The 27,497-nt window shown below is 42.9% G+C and overlaps 1 protein-coding gene across 2 annotated transcripts in view; it reads right to left on the reverse strand.

Annotated features, from left to right (window-relative positions):
• Positions 1-7,113, reverse strand: part of STAC (SH3 and cysteine rich domain) — a 104,917-nt gene extending 97,804 nt beyond the window's left edge. Inside the window, exon 1 of one of the 2 annotated variants that reach the window (XM_074945412.1) lies at positions 6,444-7,109. In XM_074945412.1, coding sequence (XP_074801513.1) covers positions 6,444-6,560 — 117 coding nt within the window. In that variant the 5' untranslated portion in view covers positions 6,561-7,109. Of the gene's footprint in view, positions 1-6,443 lie in introns of both variants that reach the window. The other variant, XM_074945411.1, reaches the window with a different exon arrangement.
• Between the last annotated feature and the right edge of the window lie 20,384 nt (positions 7,114-27,497).

Consider the following 27,497-nt stretch of genomic DNA (forward strand, 5'->3'; position numbering starts at 1 on the left):
AACACCACTGTCTTACCTGAAATTAAAATTTCTTCTGTATACTTTTATTAAAATACTCCCCCAAATAAATGTGTTAGCCCAATACCTTAGCTCATTTTCTTCCCCTTAGAACTACCAACTTTATTTCCTTCACAATATGTACTCACCATTTTAGGAAGTGGCACGTAAAGCATCTGTGGGGAAGAACAGGAAATGCCTTTTTTCCCCCTTAGGTTTTCTTTTTAAGTTGTTTTTTCTGTTCCCTTGAAAATAATCATAGCAGCAGTTTGCATATTCGATATTTATTCAGTAGTGTGGAGGGGGAAGCAATAACTGCATGCTATATTACCTGCCCTTTTAAAATATTCATTGACCAGTAACCTATCCCTCATCTATGAAGCTTCATGAAGTATTAACTCTTTATGCAGGGGAGATCTCCATTAAACACTGTAGACCAAATCCTGCAAGATTAAACCATGAGTAATCCTATTAACATCAATAGGGTTGCAAGCCATTTCAGTCAGCTCAGAATTTGCTACTGACATCTTTGTTTAGAAACATTATTTAATTATATTACTTGTATGTGGCCCACAGGGTGGTAGGTAGCGGGTTCAAACTTCTGGATTGCTACTGTAGATTGCTACAGGTATGAAGACCAGATCCCTCTCTGGAAGATTCATTATACTAAAAAGGTAGATTTTTAGTATCTTCCTGTCAGTTATGCTGATACATAGAGAGTGCATAAATGTGCTGTGTATCTTTAATTGCTGTCACTAACCTGGGAGAGATTTTCTTTATTTACCTGTGAGCTAGTCACTGGCTACGCAGTAGATCTCCACAGTGCCAGCAGTTCAATGTGCAAGTCAATTTTGGGTTGTTATGCAAATATATCAGCTACGGAGCACACTTAATGGTGTGTGACTCTCATACACAGACCTGTACTTTACAAAAGTAGATGGAAATGGGCATACCTATGAAAGAATGCCTGATTTTCTGTGGTGTCCATCGACACCTATAAGAAAGAAACTTCTGGATGGCAGTTTCAATGGAAGCCAGCTCACCTTGGCTATAAATCAAACCCTAGTGGCTTGGTGATTATGCTCACTGAACAACCAGAGCTCCCCATTGACCTCAATTGAGACTATAGATGCTCAGCACCTCAGAAAATTAGGCCTTGAAGATGCAAATAGAATATTTAAGTTGTTCTGGTCTGATGTCTCTGAAGATTTGTCCCAAATTATTAAACCCAACACTAATAAAACTTGACTAATTATAGAAGAAGTCAAGATGTGGGCTCAGTTGGGAAAGTTCCACTGAATTCAATAGGGACAGAACTAATCAGTGTCTATACCAATAACTCTAAAAAATCTATAGCATTTAATGAAGAATTATCTCCTTCTCATGGGCTTTTTAATCATCCTATCAAACATTATAGCAGGGATTAGAATTCTTTATTGAATTCAACAACATGGTGCAAAAATTGAAATGTTATAATTTTCTATTACCTTCTATAGGATTTATCCAAAAGGGCCTAAAAGGCACAAGTAACCATAGGTGCTGGAACTAGAGGTGCTTGGGGTGCTGCCGCACCCCGTCTTGAAGTGGTTTCCATCATATGCAGGGTTTACAGTTCAGTTAAATGGCTCTCAGCACCCCCACGATACAAATTGTTTCAGTACCCCTGCAAGTGACAAGATCCCAGAGAAATAAATTCTCTTACAGAATACATTAGTCAATTCCTTCCTTTTTTTTAGGTGCGGAACTAGAGGACCCTACAAAAACTGGCCTTTTCCGTCTCACTAGATCTGTAGGGTCAAATACACAGGAGCCATAATTTAGAAACATATGTACATAGTATAATTTATAATTATTACAAATAATTATTAATTTTGAACCCACATAAGGTGGTTCTTACTATATATCTAACACACCCTTTTCCGTTGTACTTAGGTGCCAAATAAATGCTTGTAATACCTAATAAATTACTATTATCATCATAGTATTCCTAACCATTCAAGCTGCAGACTTTTGAACACAGCAGGAATTTATATTCTGTTACAAGCAGGCCTAGTTATATTTGTTGCCCTTTGAATACACATCTGATACAACAATATCTACAGTATACTGTTCCCTCAGGCTCATACATTAAATTAAGGGCTGATAATCTGAAAACTTGTGTTTATGTAGAGTAAAGCAAAAATATTAGGGAATTCCTTAACATAAAGTCGTATGTTCTAAGCACATGTTTGTTGCTTTATATTAGGGGCTATACGATATTTTGTGTATTCCAATACAATGACCCAAAGCATAAAGGATCATTGACAGCATGGTTGAGAGGAATGAGGCCTGATCTACACTTAAATTTTAGATTGACATAGCTACACTGCTTCGGGGCGTGTGAAAAATCCAGCAGGTGTAAATGCAGCTAAATCAATGGATTCAACAGCTGTAGATGCAGCAAAATCAATGGAAGAATATTTGCGTTGACCTAGCTATTGCTCATGATGGTGGTGTTCTTATACTAACAGAAAAACCCTGTCCGCCGGTGTAGACTGCATCTGCTTTATGAGGTTATGCTGGCCTAGCTATGATGCTTAGCTATGCCTGTATAGTCCCCATAGTGTAGACATGGCCATAGTGTGGTGCTGGGAGTTAGATTCTCCTGAATTTTTTGGGCCACATTCAGACCTCATGTAAGTGCATCTTCAGCTGTGTGTCCTTGAACATATCATTTAGGGTTCAATTCAAGTACACTTACCCATGCTGAATTGTACCTTACTCTGTGAGCAGTTGCATTGAAACCAATCATTAAGGTGCTAGTCAGTATGAGTAAGGTATCAGAATCTTGTACTTACCCTTTCTATGTATCAGTTTCCTCATCTGTAAAATGGAGTTCACAATACTTACCCAGTCAATGCAGGGTTTGTGAGGATTACTTGATACTTGTACATGGCATTGCAGTTTACTGTTGATTGGGATATACTTCCATATAAGGAATGTGATTCTATTATGAGAGGCTGTCCAGATAGAAATGTCTAATAAACATCTTTGAAGACACTTGCACAAATTTGCATGGCAACAAAGTTAGATTTTCATCAACCACTCACTTCCTGCCTGCTAGAGCCCTCCAAATTTCAGCTGCTTTTCTGGTAGCCTGAAATTGTGCATCTTAAAACATGCTCATCAGGTACTGCAGTATTGCTTGGCTGTCATCTTTTTGAATACAACAGTTTGTGTATGCACATTTCAAGCCTGCTTTCTGAAATATGGCCCCATGAGTCTTTATTCCTCAGAAGTTTTTACACTGCTGAAGAGCTCCCTGTTCATTTTTAAAGTGGCTTTTTCTGTACAATGGAGAATACAATGTCCCTTCTGATCGCATCTAAAATAAATACTCAAAACATAAATATACACATTACATGTGTTGAAGTCTTTATATGCAAATAACAGTATTGACGGATAAAAACTTCACAGACATCCAGGCCTTTTGCTTGTTCAAGTGTGGTGTGAGACTGGCAAAGCTAAAGATTATTGTTCGACTAGAAGTCATTTAGCAGTATCATGGCCTCTTGCCAGTTGAGCCTAACTCCCATTGGCATTACTGGGAGTAGTATGGATGTATGACCAGGAGAAGAGATGAAGTGAGCTGTAGCTCACGAAAGCTTATGCTCAAATAAATTGGTTAGTCTCTAAGGTGCCACAAGTACTCCTTTTCTTTTTGCAAATACAGATTAACACGGCTGCTACTCTGAAACCAGGAGAAGAGTAATTTTATAGGTAATATTTTGCTTGATCTGATTTTAGGATCAGAATTAGTCCTTTTTGTTGTCCAGAAAGCATTTTTAACTCACCCAAGAAGCGCCTCATGCACACAGTAGTAGCCAAGTCTGATTAGATGAACAGAACCTAAAGCTTTATAACCTTTTGCTTGGCTCTGCCTGAGGATAGTATCATACAGCACCAAGGAGCCATGGCCCAGCACACACCTTCATGCACCTCATCTGTACATGGGGTAGAGTGCTGAGTGTCTCCTGTGAGGCACTTTCAAATTCCACGGACTTCTCTGGGAGACAAGGTTGCTCAATACCTACCAGGTAGATCCTGGTGGAGCTGGGCCCTCAGTGAATAACTGTCTCTTTTTTCATCTCCTCTAAAAATGCTTCTGTGTTCTACAGTGATGTCCCACAGCCCTACAGTTCACAGTAGTATTGGATCATTATTGCAGAACATTGATGGTGCAGGGCTTTTTCTTTTAAAGATAAAGGTGTGCCTTTATTTAGAGAATTCTCTAATTCTCTTCCTAGTGGTACCAAAGAACACTCTAAGCATGGCCCAAAGCATAGGCGCTGACGCTCTGGCTGCACAGATGGAAAAAAATCTTGGGTGCTTAGCACCCATCAGCAGCCAGCCCCCCTGGCGCCTTCCCATCCACCAGTGGCCCCACCCATCATCTCCTCCCTCTCCCTCCCAGTGCCTCCTGCCTGGCCCTTCAGACGTTTTAATCTGGCCCTCGAGCTCCCGCAGCATGCAGTAGGCACTGGGCAGGAGGGGGAGGAGCGGGGAGGAGGAGCGCTCAGGGGAGGGGGTGGAACTGGGTGGGAAGAGGCAGGGTGGGTGTGGAGTGGGGGTCGAACATGGGCGGGAAGAGGCAGGGTTGAGGTGGGGGCGCAGCCTGGTGCAGAGCAGCGGGTTGAGCATCCCCGGGGCCTGGAGGAAGCCGGCATCCGTGAAAGTACTGTGGCTTACTATACTGTTACTACACTGCTTTAGGTCATTATTGTGGAATTCTGTGGAATACTAGAATATATATATACTGTGGGCTAAAGCAGCAGTTTGACTTAAATCCAGATACAATGTGCCCCTTATCAGCTAAAGCAGGGGTGGGCAAAATACGGCCTGGGGGCTGCATCCGGCCCTTCAGACATTTTAATCGGGCCCTCGAGCTCCCGCTGGGGAGCAGGGTCCAGAGCTTGACCCGCTCTGGCAGTCCCGCCGGGGAGAGGGGTCAGGGGGCTTGCCCTGCTCTGCATGTGCTGTGGCTCCACGTGGCTTCTGGAGGCAGCAGCATGTTGCCCCTCCGGCTCCTACACATAGGGGCAGCCAGGGGACTCCACACGCTCCAGGGGCTCCAGGAACTGCGGCCAATGGGAGCTGCCTGGATGCACCTCCACATAGGAACTGGAAGGGGGACATGGCGCTGCTTGAGGTAAGTACCAACCGGAGCCTGACCCCCTCCCGCACCCCAATGCTGTGCCCCAGCCCTGATCCCCCTTCTGCCCTCTGAACTGCTCGGTCCCAGCCCAGAGAACCTTCCTGCACACCCAACCCCTCATTCCCATTCCCACCCCCACCCCAGAGCCCACACCCCAAGCCGGAGTCACACCCCCCTCCACACCCCAATCCCCTGGCCCAGCCCGGAGCCCCCTCCTGCACCTGAACTCCTCATTTCTGGCTCCACCCCAGAGCCCACACCCCCAGCCAGAGCCCTCACCCCTTCCCATACCCAACCCCCAATTTCATGAGCATTCATGGCCCACCATACAATTTCCATACCCAGATGTGGCCCTCAGGCCAAAAAGTTTGCCCACCTTGGGCTAAACTGCCATTAGGGCCTGTGGTTTCTAAATATCTATCCGGACATAAGCAGTTAGGGTCAGAGACCATCTTTTTGTTCTGTTTTTGTACAGTGCCTAGCACAATGAGGCCATGGGCCATGCCTGAGGCTCCCAGGTACAACTGCAATGCCAATTAAAAATAAATTGTGAGATTGTCCAGTAAACAGAAGAGCACCATTATTTTGGAAATCTGCTTTGTTTCATATACTTTTCTCTTCCTAATTATACACAGGTTGACCCAGAAACTTTTCGCAAGTAAATCCATGAAACATTTAAGAGCACAGAAATTGGAGATGAGTGGCTGTTTTTTTTAGCAAAGTAATTTGAGCCAGATAATTAAAATGGATTGGGGGAAGAAAACCATCTCTTATAGAGAGCGGGTAGGAATTCTTGCACCAAAATGACCATTCAGGCCCTATTTCAAATACTGATGTGTTTAAAAGGTAATGCCCAAGTTCACAGAAGCATCTGTCAGAAAATAACCCACAACTGTTTCCTGAACCTGCAACACATTCAGTTATTCCAGCCATGAACAAGTGAAAACCTTGGACCCATTCTCACGCCAAGTATTAAAATATCTATTGAAAGGGATTGATTCCCCCTCCCCCTTAAGAAAAATAAATCTCAAAACCATTTCTCCCCCTCAATTCAAACTCTAGGGTCACCCAGGTGAATGGCAAGTGTTCTGAAGTCTGGCCATTATAAACATGTAATAGGCTTAGAACATTATAAGCCACAACAATAATAAATCACTATTTTTAATCCTCGTCCAGAATTTCAATTTACAAAAATATACCTCCAGCATAGAGTAAAATCTGCCTTTTTTTAAATACCAAATGGATTAAATACCTTTGATTCCTGGCTGGTAGTAGATGCTGGAGAGGGGGGTTGATCTGTGTTCTCTAGTTCATTCTCTTTCTCCACATTATCCACACTGACTTCAGTAGTGTTGCTTGGCGGAATCATTTTACCTCTAAAATAATACCGTTGCTATCGGGAAGAGAGCTCCAGTCCTCTCCTGCTTTTGTTTATTTAATTTGTTCTTTCTTCTCCGTTCCTGCAGCGCAAACACACTCCTCTCATTCTCAGTTTGGCTATATTTGAAGGCTAGAATTCTCTGGATTTTCTTTTTCTTCTCTTCTTCCTCCCTCACTCCCCCCCCGCCCACTCTGTAATTCTGCTGCAAGGGAAGTAAGTTATTGATGGCTCTGTGGGTCAGTTGTGTGTCTGCTTCTGTGTTTTTCTTGCTCCTTCTTTCCTCAGAGTGAAGCCTGGAGGTGTAGAACAGAGAGTCGTGACTGTCAGCCCAGTGATCAAATGGGAGTGAGCTGAAGCAGAAAGCCTGAGCTGCTCACACACATGGGGCACTGGAGGGAGGAGTTGTATTTCTAATGCCTTGAACGGCTTTGCAGGAGCATGTGCTGTCATAGTAGTGAAAGAAAGTAATGCACTCACACACACAAGCAACTGCACACGAGGGTTGGAGGAGCTGTTTTACCTTTTAGTAAGGCTCAAGATACGGGAGCGTGGCACCGTTTGAAGAAGTGCAGCTGCTCATTTATGTTCTTGTAAATTGTATGGTGTGGAGTGTGCGTTAGGGGGATTCCAGAAATGAAGAGGAAAACATCCCCACCAAATAGGGACATCACAAATCAAAGGAAGCTGGCACTTTTAGAGCAGGAAGCTTCCTCCCAAACTTCTTGCTAAAAGGGGACATGACAGGCACACAGAAAACCCTCCCTGGTATCACATGCCCCTGGGTGAATAGAAAATGCAGGCAAAACAGCATCGCTCTGAGTGAGGCACATGGAATCGAGCATGGCAGCGGCTGTCGAAAGGTCAAATGAAGCATCCATGAGCTGCACAATTCCTACACGTGGAGGTTGCCACGGTGATAATGCTAGATGAGTAACTAAATGATGGTGTCCAGTGAAGCAGCGGGAAATATCTCTCCACACAGCTGAGAATGGTGTTGTCACACCAGGACCCTTTGGGGGAATAAGCCAGTGCTGGGGACTTTCACTTAGTGGATCAGATCCTCAGGGTGTGTAAAAAAAAAAAGTGTCGCTCCATTGCCTTTCTGATTTACACCTGCTGAGGATTTGGCTCAGTACATTTACAAAGCTACTTACTCGCTGTTTCATCCTCTGTGCCCTTATACACAAGGCTGAGTGCATAGCATGTTCTTTAAAGGGGATTCTATGGGGCATTTTTGCTTGTATTCATACAGCATTATTGTGGCACATCTCACCTCCTTTCCACACTGATTTAAAGGCTAAGCGCCTTACAGTCAATAGGATTCAAGAGTGCTTGGCTCCTAGCAGACAGGGCTTACCATGTTGTGGGGTGAGTCCCTTCAATTAGAGGGGAGCATATGATCCTTAAATATTAATAACATACTTTGAAAAGTAGTTTCTCCTTTAATCTGTGGTTCTACCCTGAAAAGTGGCAACTGCTAAAAGTGGTAAGAATGGCAATTTCTTACTTGGCAGATTTGCTAGCCTGCTATATTCAGAGGTAGATCCACTGAACTTAGAGACACAGATACATTTTGACTGCTTTTCACTCCCTGTCACTATGGGAGAGTGAACTGGATTCTGTGGTGGCCCAGGCCTCAGCCACAGGATTGTTAACTAAGGTTCTGTTGCAGGGCCATATATTGTTCCAGGTAATTCCCTGGTGGTTTCCACAGGTGTAAATGAAGGTGGAATATGAAGACAATGGGGTTGTATGGGTCTAAGGGAGTGCAGAATTAGGCCTGTAGACTTCTTATTCTTTGTAATGATGCAGGGGACAGGAAAAGCGCCGCAGCCTTGCTTTGAATCCCCAGGTAAATTTTCAGGGCTCTCAGAAAAAAAAAAAAAAAGAGCTTTTTACCTTTAAATGGAGTATCTTGGATACGAAAATCATTACCAGCCAATCAACATGGACCCTCTGGATGCTCTTTGTACAGTCCCTTCGGAGCAGAACTGTACCTGCAAACATAATTCTTTGTTTGTCCTGTTGTAGTTAATGCCATTACAGCCATAAAAAATGCACTTTGGTCACTCATGTAAAGGCTGCAATGAAGCTAAGATGGCGCGGGTGGGGTGGTGGGGGGGACACAGAACTCACAGCAGTGGATTTGGCAGGGAAGCAAATTTCAAATTCTGTATTTTAAAAAAATTCAAGCAGAGTCCTAGATTGTGCCTCTCTGAGCTTTGGGGCCCTCCATCCATGTGTGGAGCTATAGAATCATAGACTTTAAGGTCAGAAGGGACCATTATGCTCATCTAGTCTGCCCTCCTGCACAACGCAGGCCACAGAATCTCACCCACCCACTCCTGTGACAAACCCCTGACCTATGTCTGAGCTACTGAAGTCCTCAAATCGTGGTTTAAAGACTTCGAGGTGCAGAGTATCCTCCAGCAAGTGACCCGTGCCCCACGCTGCAGAGGAAGGCGAAAAACCTCCAGGGCCTCTGCCAATCTGCCCTGGAGGAAAATTCCTTCCCGACCCCAAATATGGTGATCAGCTAAACCCTGAGCATGTGGGCAAGACTCACCAGCCAGCCACCCAGGAAAAAATTCTCTGTAGTAACTCAGATCCCACTCCATCTAACATCCCATCACAGGCCATTGGGCATATCTACTGCTAATAGTTGAAGACCAATTAATTGCCAAAATTAGGCTATCCCATCATATCATCCCTTCCATAAACTTATCAAGCTTAGTCTTGAACCAGATGTGTCTTTTGATCTCACCCCTCCTGCATGGAATATGAGGTGTTCCATGGCATCATCCCTTCAGAGAGTACCTGAGGTAGGAATGGGCCAATAGCAGGGCATATTAGGCAACAATTGGTCAGATCTGAGGACAGGGTCATTGTCTCTCCTTCTAGCCCTGTGTAGACAAGTTTAAAAATAAAGGTAACCTAGATCCAGACCTGAAGAAGAGCTCTATGTAAGCTTCAAAGCTTGTCTCTCTCTCACCAACTGAAGTTGGTTCAATGCAAGAACTTACCTCAACCACCTTGTGTCTCTGATATCCTGGGACCATCACAGGTACAACTACACAGCAAACTGAAGGTCCCCTCTGTTCAGGGGACTCAGGTCAGCTGTGGGCATGGGAAATCCTGCCAGGGAGATGTTGGCGAAGACACATGGGCCTCTCTGTGGGTGGCCCTGGTCTCCTTTAGATTCCAGGCAGTTTGGGGGGCACCACATTGGATCATTCCACAGAGGGTGCATGTCTGAGCCCAACAGAGCAATTTTTCTCCTCACAGAACCCCTCCCAGGAGTATTTCCAGTCGATACTTATCAGTTTGAAGCCTGTACCTGTGTTCTGTTATTGGTTAGGGAGCTCAAACAGGTCTTGTATAAAATTTTTTGCCACTCCTCTCTAAAATAAACATGAGATCCTTTTAAGAGGCAGAGTAATACTTAATGCTCCAAGTATTGTAAAATCATGCACACATTCTGTATTAAAAGCATGTAATGTCATGAATGTAAAAGTGACTCTCCTACCACACTCAGTACTCAATTCTTTTTGTTTAACCAAATTAGTACCGACACCTGCTGCACTCCCTTCCTTCTCCCAATTACTCACTTGTCAGCCATGACTGATCTGCCAGTTACTTGACAATTAGCCTGGGAAAGATGACTCAAAGCTCAAATCTTAAAAATGCGTCTCCCCTCCCCCCATCAACAGTGATTGATCAAAAATCAAATATCAAGTATAATAAAACAGAGATCACATTAAATAAACCTACAAATCCTCTCTTTCCCAGTCATCCTTGAAAAAGTTGGCTCTGTGATTGATGCTGATCATTCTCTGGGTGAAGGTTCTTGCCTGATATGTGAGGTACTACAGTATGGCACTAAATGAAAGGCAATGAAGCAGATTCTCTAATGAAAAGATGAGTATAGATTTTGGAGCAGGGAAAGGAATTTTAATGAATAAATGTAAGAGTCTCAACCCCCAACTGTGGCTGCTTAGCTGCATGAAGCAGCTGTAAAGTCACAGCCAAGAATTCCCCTGACAGGGGGGATCCTCAGGTGATGAAAAGCCAGCATAGATGGCTCCATGCCATCTGCTCCTCCCTCCACATAGAGGGGGAATTAGGGGCAGGGATGGGGAGCATAGAGGGGCAGTGCACTGTGATCCACTGAACCCTGGCTGGCAAAACGCTTCCTGAAGGACTACTGCAACTGGCATAGTTTGGAGCAGCACAAAGATTGTTCTAAACTACACCTGGGTTGTTTCAGCTCCTAGCCAGTCCAAGAATGGAGGAGTGAAGTGGTTGCACAGGGTATGTCTACACTGCCAACAACAACAAAAAAATCCTATAGCAGTAAGTCTCAGCGTCCAGGTCAACTGACTCAGGCTTGTGCTACGGGGCTAAAAATAGCAGCGTAGATGTGCTGGCTGAAGCTCAGGCTCACTGGGTTTCAGAGTCTGGGCTCCAGCCCCAGCAGGAACATTTGCACCACTACTTTTAGCCCTGTAGTGCAGCCCCACGAGCCTGAGTCAGTTGACCTGAGCTTAGAAACTTGCTGCTGCAGGATTTTTTTGATGCAGTGTAAACCTACCTTTAGAGGCACATTTCTCCCCACTTCCTTCAGCTGCACTAAGGGTATATCTACACTATGGAGACTCTATCGGCAGAGCTGCATTGCCGTAGCTATGCCAGCATAACCTCCTGGTGTAGATGCAGCGCACGCTGATGGAAGGGGTATTTCTGTGGGTGTAGGAACACTACCTCCTCAAATGACAGTAGTTATGGCGACAGAAGCATTCTTCCATCAACAGCGCTGCAGCTGCACCAGGGATGAGGTCAGCATACCTATTGTGGTCAGGGGTGTGGATTTTTAACATCCCTGAGTGATGTAACTATGTCATCTTAGCTTTTCAGTGTAGGCCAGGCCTAAGTCTGAACTCAGTACAGCTGAAAATATGACCCACCTTCCTATTCTATGCCATTCAGACACAAACCTCCTGACAGACATTTAACACTCGTTTAAAGGAACAGGTATGGAATCTAGTTACATTAACATAAAAATTAAAACAAATGAATTCAGCACTTATAAAAGGGTTTTAGATTGACAGACTATGAGACCAACATCTTCTGATTATTAATGGGGTGGGGTAGGAGGAGAAGGGAGTAAATTACAGGCCTGATTCTTCACTGCCTTGAACCTTGTGCAGTTATGTACACCAGTGCAAAGTGGGTATAAAATGCTTACAGATCAGAATGATAACATTTTGTACAGACTGCGCAGGTGTAGAAAATAACTACCTAAGGTGCAAGGCAGTAAAGAAGCAGGCCCTGGACTATCCCAATCTCTTATACTTAGAATATAGAGGAGTAGGACACTCTCTGAAGCCACTTGAGATCTGACTATGCAGACCTAGCCAACCTAGGAAATGCTTAGATTGTTGGGTGTCATAGAAACCTTAAAATAGATAGAAAAATTACAGCAGCTGCAGTACAAGTTGCCTCCACATCAGCCCCCACACCTGTGTGCTTCAACCCTGTTTGGGGGTACTTCTCTAGGGATCAAACAGTAGCTGGGTTTCTTTGCCAGTTCAGTCCTTTACCTGTCTGCTGAGATCAGCAACAAATCTGCCATTGAGTATCATTGTGACAGTGATTATATTTTAAATGTGGATTAGCATTGCACAATTGGCCAGGTGTATTGTGGGATCCTTGTTTGAACTATCCTCTGAAGTGTTAGCTATTGGCCGCTGCTGGAAACCAGGATACCAAACCAGCAGTTTGCTTCAGTATGACCACTCCCCTGTCTCTAAGTAATGAGGCTGCAAGTACTTCTCAGTGGACAGCCATTGCACCATCAAAGGAAACAGTATTACAAATAGCATCAGGTAGCTAATTATTATTTTTTTGCTTGCAATTAAGCATGCCTTGTCTGCCTTTAGTACAGTCTTATCAGTTCATCTGGAGATAATATAGTAACAACCACCCCCACCCCTGATTTTGGTAATCAAAATGCCTTCTTTGAAAGGTACAATCAACCATGCCTTACTTTGGAATCACGAGCCAACTAGTGCGGCAACAGCATTCAAGGCAATTGGGACCATTACAGTGCTTTGCTTTTTGGCTAAGGGATCTCAAATTACCTTTCAAAGTTTAAGGAAATAGGCCTCCCAGCACTCCAGGAAGTGATCATCATGAATAAAAAGAGTAGGCATGGAAGACACCAAACTCTAAATTAAATGTTGGATTGAAGGAGGGGACAGAAGGAACCCAAACCTGAATTTTAATTTCAAAATGGTCCCTCTCTCCAATAAGTGATTCAAAATCTGGATCCAAGTTGTGCAGCTTGTGCCTATCTCTAATAGAGATTATTTCACCCACCACTAGATTGGAATATAAGCTGTGCAACAGCATGTAGCACCACTACACAGAAGTCTAGGACAGGACATGAAGAATGCACTTGAAATTGCCAGGAAAATTTAAGAAGGCAGAATATAATTATACAAGTAGAAATTTAACCAAGATCCTGGAATTAATACATCCACGTTTACAAAAAGCACTACTGGACCCTTAGAAGCCACCAGGGGCCAGGACCTGATTTCACATCTCTGCTAGCAGCATAGTGCCCTCTAACTGTGCAGGGATATTGATTCAGAGTCTATGGATTAGGGTTACCATACGTCTGTATTTTCCCAGACATGTCCAGCTTTTTGGTTCTTAAATCGCGGTCCGGGAGGAATTTTTAAATATCTAAAAATGTCTGGGATTTTGCCATTATTATTTTTCCCCAAAGAAGAGTTGATCATTCAAGAAAGAGAGTGAATGTTGATCATTTGAGAAAGTGAAAGTTGATCACTCGAGAGAGTGCCCGCTTTTTCCCCCTAGCTCCCAGCGCTTACACTGCGAAACATCTGTTTTGCACGGCTGGGAGGAGCGGGGAGAAGGGGGAAATTGGCGCGCTCAGGGGAGGAGGCTGGGCCGGGGCGGGGATTTAGGGAAGGGGTCTAATGGGGCAGGGCGGGGGCAGAGTTGGGGGGGACTTTGGGGAAGGGGTTGGAGTGGGGGCAGGGAAAGGGTGGAGTTGGGGCGGGCCACGGGCAGGGGGCACAAGCAAATACTGCCCCCGTGGAGTGTCCTCTTTTTTGAATGTTCAAATATGGTAACCCTACTATAGATTCTAAGACCAGAACAGACCATTGTAATAATCTAGTTTGACCTCCTTCATAACACAGACCATAGAATTTTTCCAAAATTATTCCTAAAGAATGGCTTTTAGAAAAACATCCAATCTCGATTTAAAAATGGTCAGTGATGGAGGATCCACCATGACCCACAGTAAATTGAGGCAAGAGAACCACCTACTGAACCACTAACACCCTCTTCCTGCAGTCTGTAGATGCTTTTAGTAGGTTTGTCACCCATGTAGTGACCTAGCCCAACTCTATCTAGCTGGGACGATCTAACGTGATTATAGTACAGGGTAGCATGCGTTGTTTCTTAATAAAAGCCAATGCAAACTGAATTAGAGCACCATTCTGTGGTGACAGAAAATAGAATCCAAAATGGGATTTGAGGCACATGCAGAACATAACTGGTGGGGCATGTCAGCATCTACATGTATATTTGTTACACAGATATTTATGGCTTTGCACTAAAGTTAAAAAAGCTAGGCCTATACCACACCTTCTGTCTTGGACATCAGGAATGTGCCTATCATTAATATTTAGGCACAAACATTCATGAACCCTGCTGGTCACTGTAAGCGTGCAACACTTGTGCTACCATGTTCTGATGAGGAAGAAAAAGAGATTTCTTAAGGTACCAGCCATCTTTGTTGGGAGAAAGATCCTTTTCAGCAGTGGATGATGTGACTCCTTTATGCACAGTGAAATCTATACAGTGCCATGGCATGTTGCAGGATGAAAGGGGCCACAGAAACTTAAGAAATTATCATGATCACGATCAACATTGCACTCTGCTGGATTAGTGCATGTGTCATGTACAGTGTGAATGTGTCTGATTATGATTACCCTACACGATTACTTTACGTAAGTTAATACAGAGGTCTAATTCTAGAGAGTACAGAAAAGAAATGCCTAATGAGCCACAAATCGGGTATGAGGGCTCTTTAGAACATAAAACTCAATCAAACTAAAGGTGAGCATTTCACATCTCCAGGGGTGAACCCCCAAAGCACAGCTCTGTTGCTAAAATTTTTCAGGAAATGCAAAATCTGAAAGATGAAGCAATAACATGTAGTCTCAGATATGGCACCTTTTTATATAAGTTCCAGCAGTATTGGACTACTATTGCTTTGTATTTCTGAGCAATTCCAGGAACACAAAAAAGCATTTATGACACATCAACTTCTTGAGAATAAACTACTTTCACCTCTGAGAAATTTTAGGTGAGAATATCTGGGGCTAAATGGCTAATTTCAATGGTGGGTGACCGAGATTGCGCCCTAAACAAGGCATTGAAGATTTCTCTTACAGCAGTGAGTCAAAGGGATTTGTTTTGTTTTGAAGAAAAGGAATTGTTTTCTAACTAAACTTTGTCCTGTTTGTGCTTGCCCATAAATGAGACGAGATTGGAAACAGCATTAAAGAATTCCCAGAGCCAGCAAAAGTGGGCCTGCACATAGTAACATTTTTCAGAGGAGGCTGAGATTACATAAGTGTCATGGAACAGCTGACTGCAACATTAACACTTTAGCATCAATAATATAGGCAGAGCTGTTTGTTCTGTGTCAAGTATAAAGCGACGGAACCAAGGCAGTCCAACATTCCTGCACACATACCATCCTCTCTCAGCAAGCACTTCCTGAAAGTAGAGTTCGCTAAGTCCCTGTACATTATCTTAGTATACTGTCCCTTACTAGGAAGCTATCATAACACAGGTAGTGCCACCTATAGTTAAGGCTGCCCAACACTTTCCATTCTAGGACTCTGTTTTCAGTTGCATATAACATTGCTAAACTAATCATTTGGACTGAAATTTTCTATCCTGGGTGTCTGTCTCAGGATGCATTTTTTGGGAAAGTTTCAGCTAAAATAGTTCAGCTGTTTCCAAGAACAATATTAAGGAAAAATATGTTGTTTTAACTATGTTAAAAAATTCTTACAACTGTTACGTTGAGAAGCTCTAGCACCTCCCTACTTTGGAACATAGACTTGAAATTCATCAGGGATGTCAGAATGTTATTTTTGCCATCCCTGCAAAAAATCACCCAAATTATGAGAAATCTCCGTTCAAACATGCTCAGTAGTGACTTGTTAGCATCTGGCAGTCAAATTCTTTGAAGATTCCATCTGCACGGACCATGCTCTATCCCTTCAACAGCTCCTATGTGCCAACTGGACTGTGTCCCCACAAAGCAACTGAGTGAAGCTGAACAGGACTTGCCTTGCATTTACTCGTCAGGGGATGTTGTGGCACCAGGCACAGGAACTGAGAGCAGAGGGATGTCTCTCTTGTGCTCTCAATGCTCACACCGAGGCAATGAGAGGGAGGAAGAAAAAGCCTGATTTGAACTGAAGAGCTGAAGAAAGGTAGTGGTGGCAAGGGGTGAACTGAGTGGGGGAGGGAAGGGGATAGCAGCATTCAGAGGTTTTGGGGAGCGGTATGGGGGTGATAGGAACAGAGAGGGCAGAGAAACCTGGAGTTTGTGTTAAAAGAGTTAGAAGGGTTTGGATTACAGGTAAAGAAAGAAAAAATCAAGCCTTGTTCCAGTAACAAGTAACACAATTGGATCATAAAATCAATGTGGAAATCCTAAAACTTGCCTCAAAGAAAAATGAAGCACAGTCCCAACTACACATATAGAATGATGGGGTCTAAATTAGCGGTTATCACTGAAGAAAGATCATGGATAGTTCTCTGAAAACAACTCCTCAATCTGCAGTGGCAGTCAAAAAAGCTCGCAGAATGTTAGGAGCGGTTAGGAAAGGGATAGAAAATAAGACAGAAAATATCATAATACCACTGTATAAATGTATGGGATGCCCACACCTTGAAAACAGCATGCAGTTCTGGTCATCCCATCTGAAAAAAGATATATTAGAATTGGCAAATGTACAGAGAAGGGCAACAAAAATGATAAGGGGTATGGAACAGCTTCCATAAGAGGAAAGATTTAAAAGTCTGGGATTGTTCAGTTTAGAAAAGAGACAACTAAGGGGGGATATGATCGAGGTCTATAAAATCATGAATGGTGTGGAGAAAGTGAGTAAAAAAACTGTTATTTACCCCTCCACAATACAAGAACCAGGGGTCACCCAATGAAATTAATAGGCAGCAGGTTAAAACAAACACAAGGATGTACTTTTTCCACACAACACACTGTCAACCTGTGGAACTCATTGCCAGAGGATATTGTGAAGGCCAAAAGTATAATGGGTTCAAAAAAGGATAAATGGAGGATAGGTCCATCAATGGCTATTAGCCAAGGTAGCCAGGGATGCAACCACATGCTCTGGGTATCCCTAAACCTCTGACTGCTAGAAGCTGCGACAGGCTAACAAGGGATAGATCATCCAATAATTGTCCTCTTCTGTTAATTCCCTATGAAGCGTCCAGCACTGGCCACTGTTGGAAGATAGGATACTGGAATAGATGAACCACTGGTTTGACCCAGTAGCATAGGCGCCAACTTCCCTTCTTCCCTGTGGGTGCTCAACCCCCCCAAGCCTGGCCCTGCCCCTTCCCCACCCTCGCCCTGCCCCAATTCCACCCCCCTTCCCCCAAGTCCCCGCCCCTGCCCCGCCTCTTTACCACCTCCTTCCCGGAGTGCGCTGTGTCCCCACTCCTCCCCCTCCCTCCCGGAAACTCCCCCTCCCTCCCAGAAACACCGCCAAACAGCTGTTAGGTGGTGGGCAGGAAGCACTGGGAGGGGGAGGAGCAGGGACGCGGCATGCTGGGGGCAGGGGGGAGAAGGAGGCAAGGTGCTAGGCTGCTGGTGGATGCGGAGCACCAGCTAATTTTTCCCCGTGGGTGCTCCAGCCCCGCAGCACCCATGGAGTCGGTGCCTATGCCCAGTAGGGCCATTTTTATGTTCTTATGTCCAAATTAACTGTGCCTTAGAATATCATAGAACTGAATCCTCTTTGGCTTTGGTCCATTATTATGGGCATTTTCTTCCTAACTTTGTCTACAGTAATAAGTCCAATGATACTATTTGTAAAACAAGATTATGAATGGGCTTGGACTAAAAAGCATTTTATTAAAAAAAGAACAAAAAAGCATAGTGTATCCGTATTTCTGAACAGCTACAGAAGTTATTGTTTAGAAGGAAGAATTGTTAAATTTATGCTTCATATAAGGCCAAAAAACTGGATTATTTTTGTATCTTTACACATGGGTTCATTAGAACACTAGGTGATTGCTATGTTCCTACTGTGCAGACTGGGTAACATGACTACAAGGGATGCTAAATATCATTTAGAGATCAGACACTGAATTGGACTTGCAACTGCTTCTCTGGTGACACTCAGACACAAGTAAAGTATTACTATGAAGTGTAAAAAGCTTTTTTTGCAGTCTCTTGTCTTCAGCATCTTGGAATATGCATGGGAGACATGGACATGCAGGAAACGGAACATTAAGAGGCTTTCAAATTGAAATGTTACAGGCAATTGCTGCATGCTAGCTATACCTCACGCACAACTACAGAGGAAGTAATCAGCTGGATTTACAGAATAATTGGAGTGATATCTAATATCATCAAGACGATCAGATAAAGAAAACTTGTGTTTGTGGGGCATGTGGGTTGGATAAGTGGAGGAAGACTGCTGAAGCAAGTTTTGCAGGGACTGGTGCCAGGGGCACCCATCCACAGTGAGTGCAGTTTGATGATGTGGCTGACTGTTTGGGATGCAATGGGGCATGCTTCTCAATGCTGTGAGAAGACTGGGAAGAAGATTGCTGGCCAGTGACTCCTGTGTGTTGTGTTTACTGTTCATTGTGATGTGACTTTATGATGCTTTACATTATGAGAATAAATAAAAAATAATAATAAAATGATCCACATCTATTGCACTCCATTTCAGCTAGAAATGGGCCAGCATCAAATCCAGGGATTTTATCACATACAGGAACATTACTGCTAGCCCCTGTGAGCTAGAGTCTTAGCTCTTGTAAACCAGCCTTCCTCAACTGAAGTCAGTGGAGCTACCTCTGGGAACACCAGCTGAGAATTTTGCTCTAAGGGACTGAACCAAACTTTCAAATCTGAACACCCCCAAATTTAGGGGCAGTTCAATTTTAAATATGATTTTGTCTCTCTCCCATTATCCAATCTCATCAGAACCTACTACAAATGCTCACACGTGCAAAACAGGGAGGGTTTTTTCTAGTATAAATGTTCAATCTTTTCCTTTGCTTCCCTCTCCCCTCCTTATTCTGTTATGATAAACAGGAAGGTTAACTTGTGTGCACTGATTATTAGAAACCTTAGGAAGAAGTAGAAAGACCTTATTTTTTTAAACTCATAGCGCTAATAGTATTGTTAAGACTGGAGACTTGAACAAAGACTTTGAAGTAGAGGATTAGGGGCTGAACAGTGGATTTTTATAGAAATACGCTCATATAAAAAAGCCTCTTTACTCTTCCCCGCCCAGCACTGTAACAGCTTCATACACTATAACTGGGATGACTGCTAGACAATAATAGATGGTATTGCTCAGGCACTGTGCTGAAAAGATCCCCACACTGAAAACCCACTAGCTCAAAAGAGATACTGCAGAGAATGATCCAATTTAGATGATGAATAATGTAATTTAGCCTATTCATATGTGACCACCTAATGAGATCTTTGTGTAGAAAATCTATTTTTATCTTCACCAAAGAAAAGCAAAGGAGACACAGAATTATGATCAATAAGTGTTGAACTCCAGGCAGTTGATGCAAGGCTATTTTTAGAAATGGTTGGAAAAATAGACAGAACTAGTTTCTGCTGGAAAGCGCAGTTCATCAAAATAGAAAAAGCTTCACAAAATCATGTCAAGTTTGCCAAAATTTTGTTTGAGAGAAAAACTGAAACATCCCATATCAACATTTTGGAACGACAGGGTTTGATTTTTCATTTTGAAATGGCTTTTAGCATGGACTTTTTAAAAAAAATGTATTCTGAAATATACATCTAAACAAAACATTTGGGTTTAATCAAACGAAGCATTTAGATTTTCTGTTTTGGATCAAATTTCCAAGATTTCCCTTGGCAAAGAATTTTCAAGTGTTCCGGTTTCTTTCCAATTCTACATAAAGACAAATTTTAAAATCTCAAAATCCTTTGTGAATCAGAGCTTCCATCCCCCACCAGCTCTAGTTATTTTAGTTCTTTAATCTCCTTGAAGTGAAAGGATTTAGGATTAGTTTTAAAATAGGTCTTTAAAGCTGTTTCTCCGCCAACTGAAATATACATGACTAATTCAATGTCTAGAATTAATGTGAGCCTTAATTCTGTTTCCATTGAAACCAATGGCAAAACTCCCATTGACCTCAAAAGGAACAGAGTTAGACCAAAGCTGAGTGTAAAGCCGACAGATCCCGGTATTGAACCAGGGACCTCTGGAGCTTAGTGCATGAGCCTCTACCTCATGAGCTAAAAACCAACCGACTGGTAGCTAAGGCTGTAGAGCAAACTCATTAATCCCTCTCTCTCTTCGTGGTCTCAGTGCTACTAGATGGGACAGAACACCACACCCAGAAGGTGTGTGGTTTACATGAGTACTGCTGAAAATCCCTCCTCTAGTCTAGTGTGATACGTTCTAAGCCAAAATTTTCTAATTTAGCTGCCTAAAAATATTTGTACTTAGGTATGTAAATAAGTGCCCTGAAGTCCTGCAGCTCTTCTTTTTTAACTCTTAACAACTCAGGGTTGGCAGTTTTGCTCCCCAGCCCCAAACTTAATCTGATCATAATTTAAAGAACAAAAAGTTATTAATAGATTTATGGCCATTTGTACTCCAACATTTATCGTTCTGTATTATTTGTTTAATGGCCAGTCATATGTTACAATGGTTACAGACAATTAAAGACAAAAGGGACAAAATTGTTACAAGCTTGGAATGGGTTACTTCTGTTTAATCTGCCTTGTAGTGTCTGGTGAGGTTTTGATGTTACCCAAATTAGTCACCATATTTTATAAAGGGTTGCAAGAAAATGGAATCCTTCAGCCAGACCTTCTTTAAGTGTTCTCACTAGAAAGTGGAATGGTGGTGTCTTTTGCTTAACATGATGGTGAAACAGCTTCTGGAATGGGGAACCAAACTTAAAACCAGAGTTGCCCAGAGGAGCTAGACCAGACCTGGAAATATCAATAGGGAAGATGGAACCAGACTGGGATTGTCTAAGAAGACGACATAATGAGCAAAGACATTTTAAGGGGAGCAACATGTGACTGGGTTTGGCCAGGAAGAAGTAGGTGGGCCAGGATTCTGAGATTAATCATCTTGCACTGGGTTGACTTTTACAGGCAAATGGGAAGAGACAGCTCAATTGCATCTTGGTTGAGTCCTTTGGGTGACAAATATTTGAGTGGGAATCCTGAGGGAACGTCTCCTTATGCTAGTGTGATGACCGGAATGAGTAGTCAATCCACGGTGCAGTGAGATAATTGTAAGGGACCTTAAAGATTCAGAAGTGTTTAGAATTAGATGATATGCTGATAATACAGAAAAGACAATAGACGTGGGATTTATATAATTAATTTAGCCACCTCAAGCAATCGGAATCTGCTTTTAGTCTCTCCCCATAATAGATACCTACAAATATGGAGAGAGGACTGTTACTTAAGTGGGAAGGGATGGTATACATAATCTAATATTTCTATATTTTGTCTTTAAGGGTGGGGATTGAATTAAATGGCTAACCATAGTCTTCTTAGTGGGTTCGGGCATTCTTGCTGTACTGAAGAGGTGAATCAAATGCAACTGAAAAATTGTTCCTTGGAACAACATTTTATCTGTTTCTGGGGTCCCGCTCTTTCACATTCCCCAAAGGGAGCAATATGCAGGGTGAATTCTGGAAGGAGTTCAGCATTTGTAAAGTAACACATCCCAAGTTGTATTTTTTCCTGTATGCCACAAAAAATTAATTATTACTTTTTAAAAGGTACCTTCTACTTGCAATGTGGATAAAATTGCAGCTGATCTCTAAGGCTGCTTGGAGAAGGAACACATTAATGAGTGAGAACTTAAGGAAAATTTAGATGTATTTCAGTTTTTTTCAACTCTGATTTTTTAGGAGTTTTAAGTTTTCTTAGATAATTATATCTCCTACATTAGATGCATACAATTAACATAGTTTGTATTCTGACTAATATTGCGGTCTGGTTTGTCTACTGGATAATCAATGATGGCCTGGTTTTTTTTAGAAGTGTTATACACCCACAAATATCACTGAAGTTGCAGGTGCTCATCGCCTTTGAAAGTTACGCCAGTTGTCCTTTTCAACTGCCCTTTGCGTTTTTTCCCCACCCTCATTTCCAGGTCTTCTTCCATGCAGCCCCCTACATCTCAATCATCTTTCCATGACTCAAATCACTGGATGATACCCTGTCCCCACTGAAGCCGAATGCAAATTTCCCATTGACATCAATGGACCATGATTTGACTCTGAGCCTTGAGAGACTTCTTAAAACACCCTTCTTTCAAAATCTGTTAATTCCATCCATCCCCTCATGGGAGTCTTATGTAAATTGATAGCTGCACCCCGTCACCTTTTCTCCCTAAAAGCGATAAAATAATGGAACTTAAAATCACCTGTACAAAACTACATTGTTCAATCAAATTGTTTTTTGTCACTTCCAAACCTTCATCTATATGCCTGTGTATGTTTTGCTTGAATGAACATAAAAGCTGTTCTGAAAAATTGTCCCTATATGTTTAACTGTACTTTTTTATAAAGGGGGGTGGGTGCAGGGGAAGAGAAGAATAGAAAATGGGAGAGGAGAGAAATTTTCCTGAAAATTCCAGATACTGATTGTTTTAAAGAGAGATTTATCAGCTGGTACACATTGACAATGCCCAGTTGACTTCAGTGGAGAATGCCTATTTACACCAGCTAGGAATCTGCCCCAAAAGCATGAAGCAGCACTAGAAGCCAGGTAAGCTGGTAACCTACATTGCATCTGAAGAAATTTATGGATGTTTCCCTTTATAGCTCTTGCAACTTTTTTTCAGATTAAGCTGGAAGGCTCTTGTCTCAGCGTGCAGCCCTGCTGCTGCTGCTAGTCGGGAAACAACACAGTAAGGGTGAGTTTACAAAAAAGAATACTATACTAACGGCACTTAGCTTTGTATTATAGGAACTGTATTAACTACACCACTTGAGACATGGAAGAGACACTGTGAAAAAGCACCAATTAATGGCGTTGTTGCTCCTATTCTGTAAAAGACTATGCACTAGGGAACAACTTGACAAAATATCAGTCACTATGTTAAATGACAATGCTGAGCCTATTCCACATAGCTGCCAACCATTCCCAGTCAGGAGGAACAGTTCCTGTTTTTACCATTTATTACTTTCTGTCTCCCAAAGATGTCCCATCACTCCAAAGCATTTCAGTGTGGTTTAAAGGCATGCCGCTGTTAATATCCTTCAAATGCTGCAGTCTATGTTAGTGTAGGAAATAAGCCCTGCTATCTTAAAATTAGTTAGTTATAACCCAATATTTCACTATTGATTCTGTTCCTACAAATATGCTTCCACCAGAGCCAGCTTTAGCATTTTGGGGTTGGCCTCAGAAAAAATTTCTAAGAAACCTCACATAAATTTAGCTGGTTCCTTTCCACTCTTCACCTCAACTTCACTCACACCTGCCTCATCTATCCTCTCCTCCTCTGACCTAACTCACACATCTCTTTTCTTTCCATTTAGCAGGTCCCTTCCTAAGTAACACCTCGCCCCTCAAAAAAAACAAAACAAAAACCATCATGGAACTAATATGCTGTTTGTCGCCATCGTACTGTTCACTCTGCTTGTGTGTTCTACTCCTTCCCGCACGCTTTGGCTGCCTTACCTATTTAGACAATAATGTCTCACTGTTTCCTTGTGCTCTCCCGTCCATCTGTACCCAGCTGTTGTCTCTTGTCTGATACTTAGATTATAAGTGCCTTGGGGCAGAGACCGTCTTTTTGTTGCGTCTTTGTACAGCACCTAGCACAATAGGCTTCTCATCCAAGACTGGGACTTCGAGGTGCTACGATAATACAAATTAATAACCACAACTATTGCGATCATACCCATCATGCAGATTTTCCCCACCCTTGGTGGAAAGGTGGAAGCAATTCTTTCTCCCATGGCGCCGTTGCCTGTTTCCCAGCCCTTGCTGAGGACCCTTCATAAACCAGCAAAGATGCACCAATAGCAAGGGCTGAAGTATCAGTTGTGGAGCCGCTCTCCTGCCACATATTGGGCCTGAATGTGCCCTGCTGAGCTGTGTGCAGACGAGATCCTTGTGTGAAAATCCACTCTCTTCCCATTTGGAAGGAGAGAGGGTGGAGTCACACAAGGCCTCCAACCCTTCCCCCAGGCCCCGACTCCGCTGGTCTGGGGATGCGTGTGATAGGAGGAAGCAAGGAGTTCATTGTCACCCTCCACCAGCCAAGAGGAGATCAGGACACAAAGGTAACTATGCCTGGGGCTGTACTACCTTGTCCGCTACCCTTTCCAAGGTGGGGAACAGTGCTCTTTAAGGAGGATCCCGGGCCAACCATGGGAAGGCATGGCTCCAGTAGAGCTGCACTGCAAGGGAATAGGAGAGGTGCCCCAGAGTCCCAGAACTAAGCACCCATATAAATTTCCCTAGGTTCCTACAGATCCACTGGAATCCATGGGGTCCGTGGGCAGAACAGGTAGGGCAGGGCAGGGCAACATACCTGAAATTTTGTAGTGGAAAAATATCCCACCAATAACTGCTAACCCTTTCCTGAATCCAGCTCTTCCTTTCTGGTGCAAACCTACTGCACACAGGCAAATATACATCTGATAATATTCACCTGGACCTCTGAACAATTTAAAAGAATCCCTCCTTAATTAATTTGGTTTTCAGATCATTGAGAAGTGCTCACTCCACACAGTCCCTCCCCCACACTTATGAAGTTTCACTGTAGCCATTGTGTGCAATTTATCTGAAATCTTCAGACAAATCTCTTCCGCATTTATCATTTATAACATGGCAAAAGCCTCTGAATCTCGCTAACCATTAGAGTTCAATCAATCAACTTGAGCCAATGAAAGGAAAACCTGAAGCAGAGCGAGACTGAGGAAACACTCCACTTTTCTATCTGTTGTATGCCTAAAAAACCCTTTTTCTAGATCATTCCCTCTGAGCAATGGTCTTTCTATAAGATGAGGGAAAGCACTAGGTGCATTGCATTTAAATGAGCTTTCCAGTCTAAGTACAGTAACTTCTAGGATCACAGCTGTGCATATCAATACCCATGTTTTAAAAGGAAAATGGAAACATTTTATAAAAGTTATCCCTGAGTCAAATTCTTCCCTCATTTGCAGTTATATAACCGCACTGATTTCTAGGAAACTACACTCATGCAATTGAAGGCAGATTTTTGCCCCATATCAGTAAGTTATGGCATGTTTAGATCTTTAAATGATAAAAAAAAAAAATGCTGTTCCCCTAGTGATATTGGGCCAGATCGTCAGCTGATGTAATTTGGTATGGCCCTATTGAAATTAATGGAACTACTCTAATGTACACCTGTGAGGATCAGGTCCATTATCTGCTATTATGGGATACTTGTATGTCAAACCAGATGCAACTGCAAGTTTCCCATTATTTTGATGCAACACCATAAACTGCCCCATATTCATTTGAAAGATTCATGAACCTCAGCAAACTTCGATGAACCCGGTCTCAGTTTCAAATATGCAACAAACCTTGATGCCAGCTGAGTTTCTTGTGGACTTGGGTTTCACTGCAAACATTTTGGATCATTAAAGAACTGAGCATCTGCCAGTAATTAACTCAGTGGTAGCTTAAATAGCTCGGTTCCCCTATATTTAGGGTAGGGCATAGCTACAATAGCTCTGATACCACAGTGGTAAATGTGAAAAACATTGGAAAAAAGACTTTTTAAAATTATTTTTCATTTCTGCGTGGCCCAGCAATTTCATTGTTATGACTAGGACACAAACGCCTTGATGGTCAGGCCTCTGGTGCCCAAATATGTGAGCCACAAGAAGGGTCTGATCCTGCCAGGTGCTGAACACTTGCAACGCCCACAGACACCATCTGGAGTTAAGGTTGCTCAGTAATTTGCAGGACCAGGGCTCCAAATCTTTAAACTGTTTAGGTGAAATCCTAGCTCCATTGACATCAACAGCAAAATTCCCACTGATTTCCATGTGGCCAAGATTTCACCCTTTGAGTTTCACGCATTTCTTAAGGTCGTGTCCTGCAATCCTTACTCACACAAGTAGCCTCAGTGAGGATACTTGTGAGACTCAGGGTTGAAAGGTCAGGCAGGCCCTACATTAGGAACGCCTTTATTCTTGTAGGATTGGGATGACACTTTGCCTTGTTTTTCCATTTGTACTCATAAAGAAGAGACAAAGAACTATGAGGCCTGTTGCACCATAATAATAGGCTTCTTAGGGCTATGACTTTAGTCCAAGGATGGTGCTGTTTACTTGTATATTAACAGATTGGCCCAAAGGTCAACATTTTTTTTTAGTTGTATAAATCAAATAATGCTAAAATCAAAGAGTCTCAAGAGTCTGATACACTGCAAGGCAGCAAAAGGGTTCCTGGTCAGGTAGTGCCGTTTCACAGACTGATCTGCAGCTCTGAGGGGTTTGGGGAAATACCTGAGGCTGGGGGGTCATCTGATCCAGACTTGGCTTAGGGATAGGCTACTGCTGCATGCCTGAGGGCTGAGTCACTGCAGGCTCTGTTGGAAGGGTAAGGCAGTGCAGCCGGGTTATTGATGCATGCCGGAATGGTGACTCCCCTCAGCTCTGTTGGAAGGACAGCTAAGTGAGCAGCGCTGGTTTGGCTGTGGGTTTGTCTCACAATGTGCATCTCTCACAATCCAGTGTTGCTTCCCGGGTGCCAAAAGTCCTGTACACTGTAGCCAGTTAATACTGGTTGAAAACTGGTTGACCAAAAAACCATGCTTTTGACAAAATAATTTTTTTTCGTGGTGTGTCTGCTTTGTGTGGAAAATTGACTTTGCATCTAAATTAACTTTTTAATCAAAGAACTGAATACCCAAAACTGAAGTGTTACTGTTTTTCAGCCAAATGCTGAAAAAAATTGGTTAGGAAAAGCCATTGCTGTGTTTCATGGGAGTTGGGCCAGGTTCCCCCGATGAATGCCATCTCCCATAATGCCACACAGCCAGGGACTCCCATGCTGCATTGCAATAGCTCAGTAAATGTGGAAAGCATGATGCATAATGAGGGATTTAGCCCTGGTCTACACTACAGAGTTAGGTCAATGCAAGACAGCTTATGTTGACCTAACTCTATAAGCATCTACACTAAAACGTTGCTCCTGACGATATAAGTCACCCACTACGCTGACTTAATAATGCCACTTCCATGAGAGGTGTAGCGCTTAGGTCGACATACTTAATTCAATGTAGAGTTAATGTAGACAGTGTGTTGCTTACATCGACTGTTGCTGCCTTTCAAAAGTCATCCCACAATGCCCCACATTGATAGTTAAATTGGTGCAAGCACTCCTGGTGAGGGCATGCACCGCCGACACAAGGAGCGTAGCGTGGGCATGCAAAAGCGATTTAATTACTGCAGTGGCTGTACGTTGATGTAACTTAGGTCAACATAATTTTGTAGCGTTGACATACCCGTAGTCTGGCCAAGGAGCCTGTCCCACAGCAAAGAATAAGAATGGCAGCATGAGGCACCATAGTGGTATTTCCAAATCAAGTTTTCAGCCAAAATTTA

The sequence above is a fragment of the Natator depressus genome, chromosome 2 (genome assembly GCF_965152275.1).
Source record: "Natator depressus isolate rNatDep1 chromosome 2, rNatDep2.hap1, whole genome shotgun sequence".
Classification (NCBI taxonomy): Eukaryota; Metazoa; Chordata; order Testudines; family Cheloniidae; genus Natator; species Natator depressus.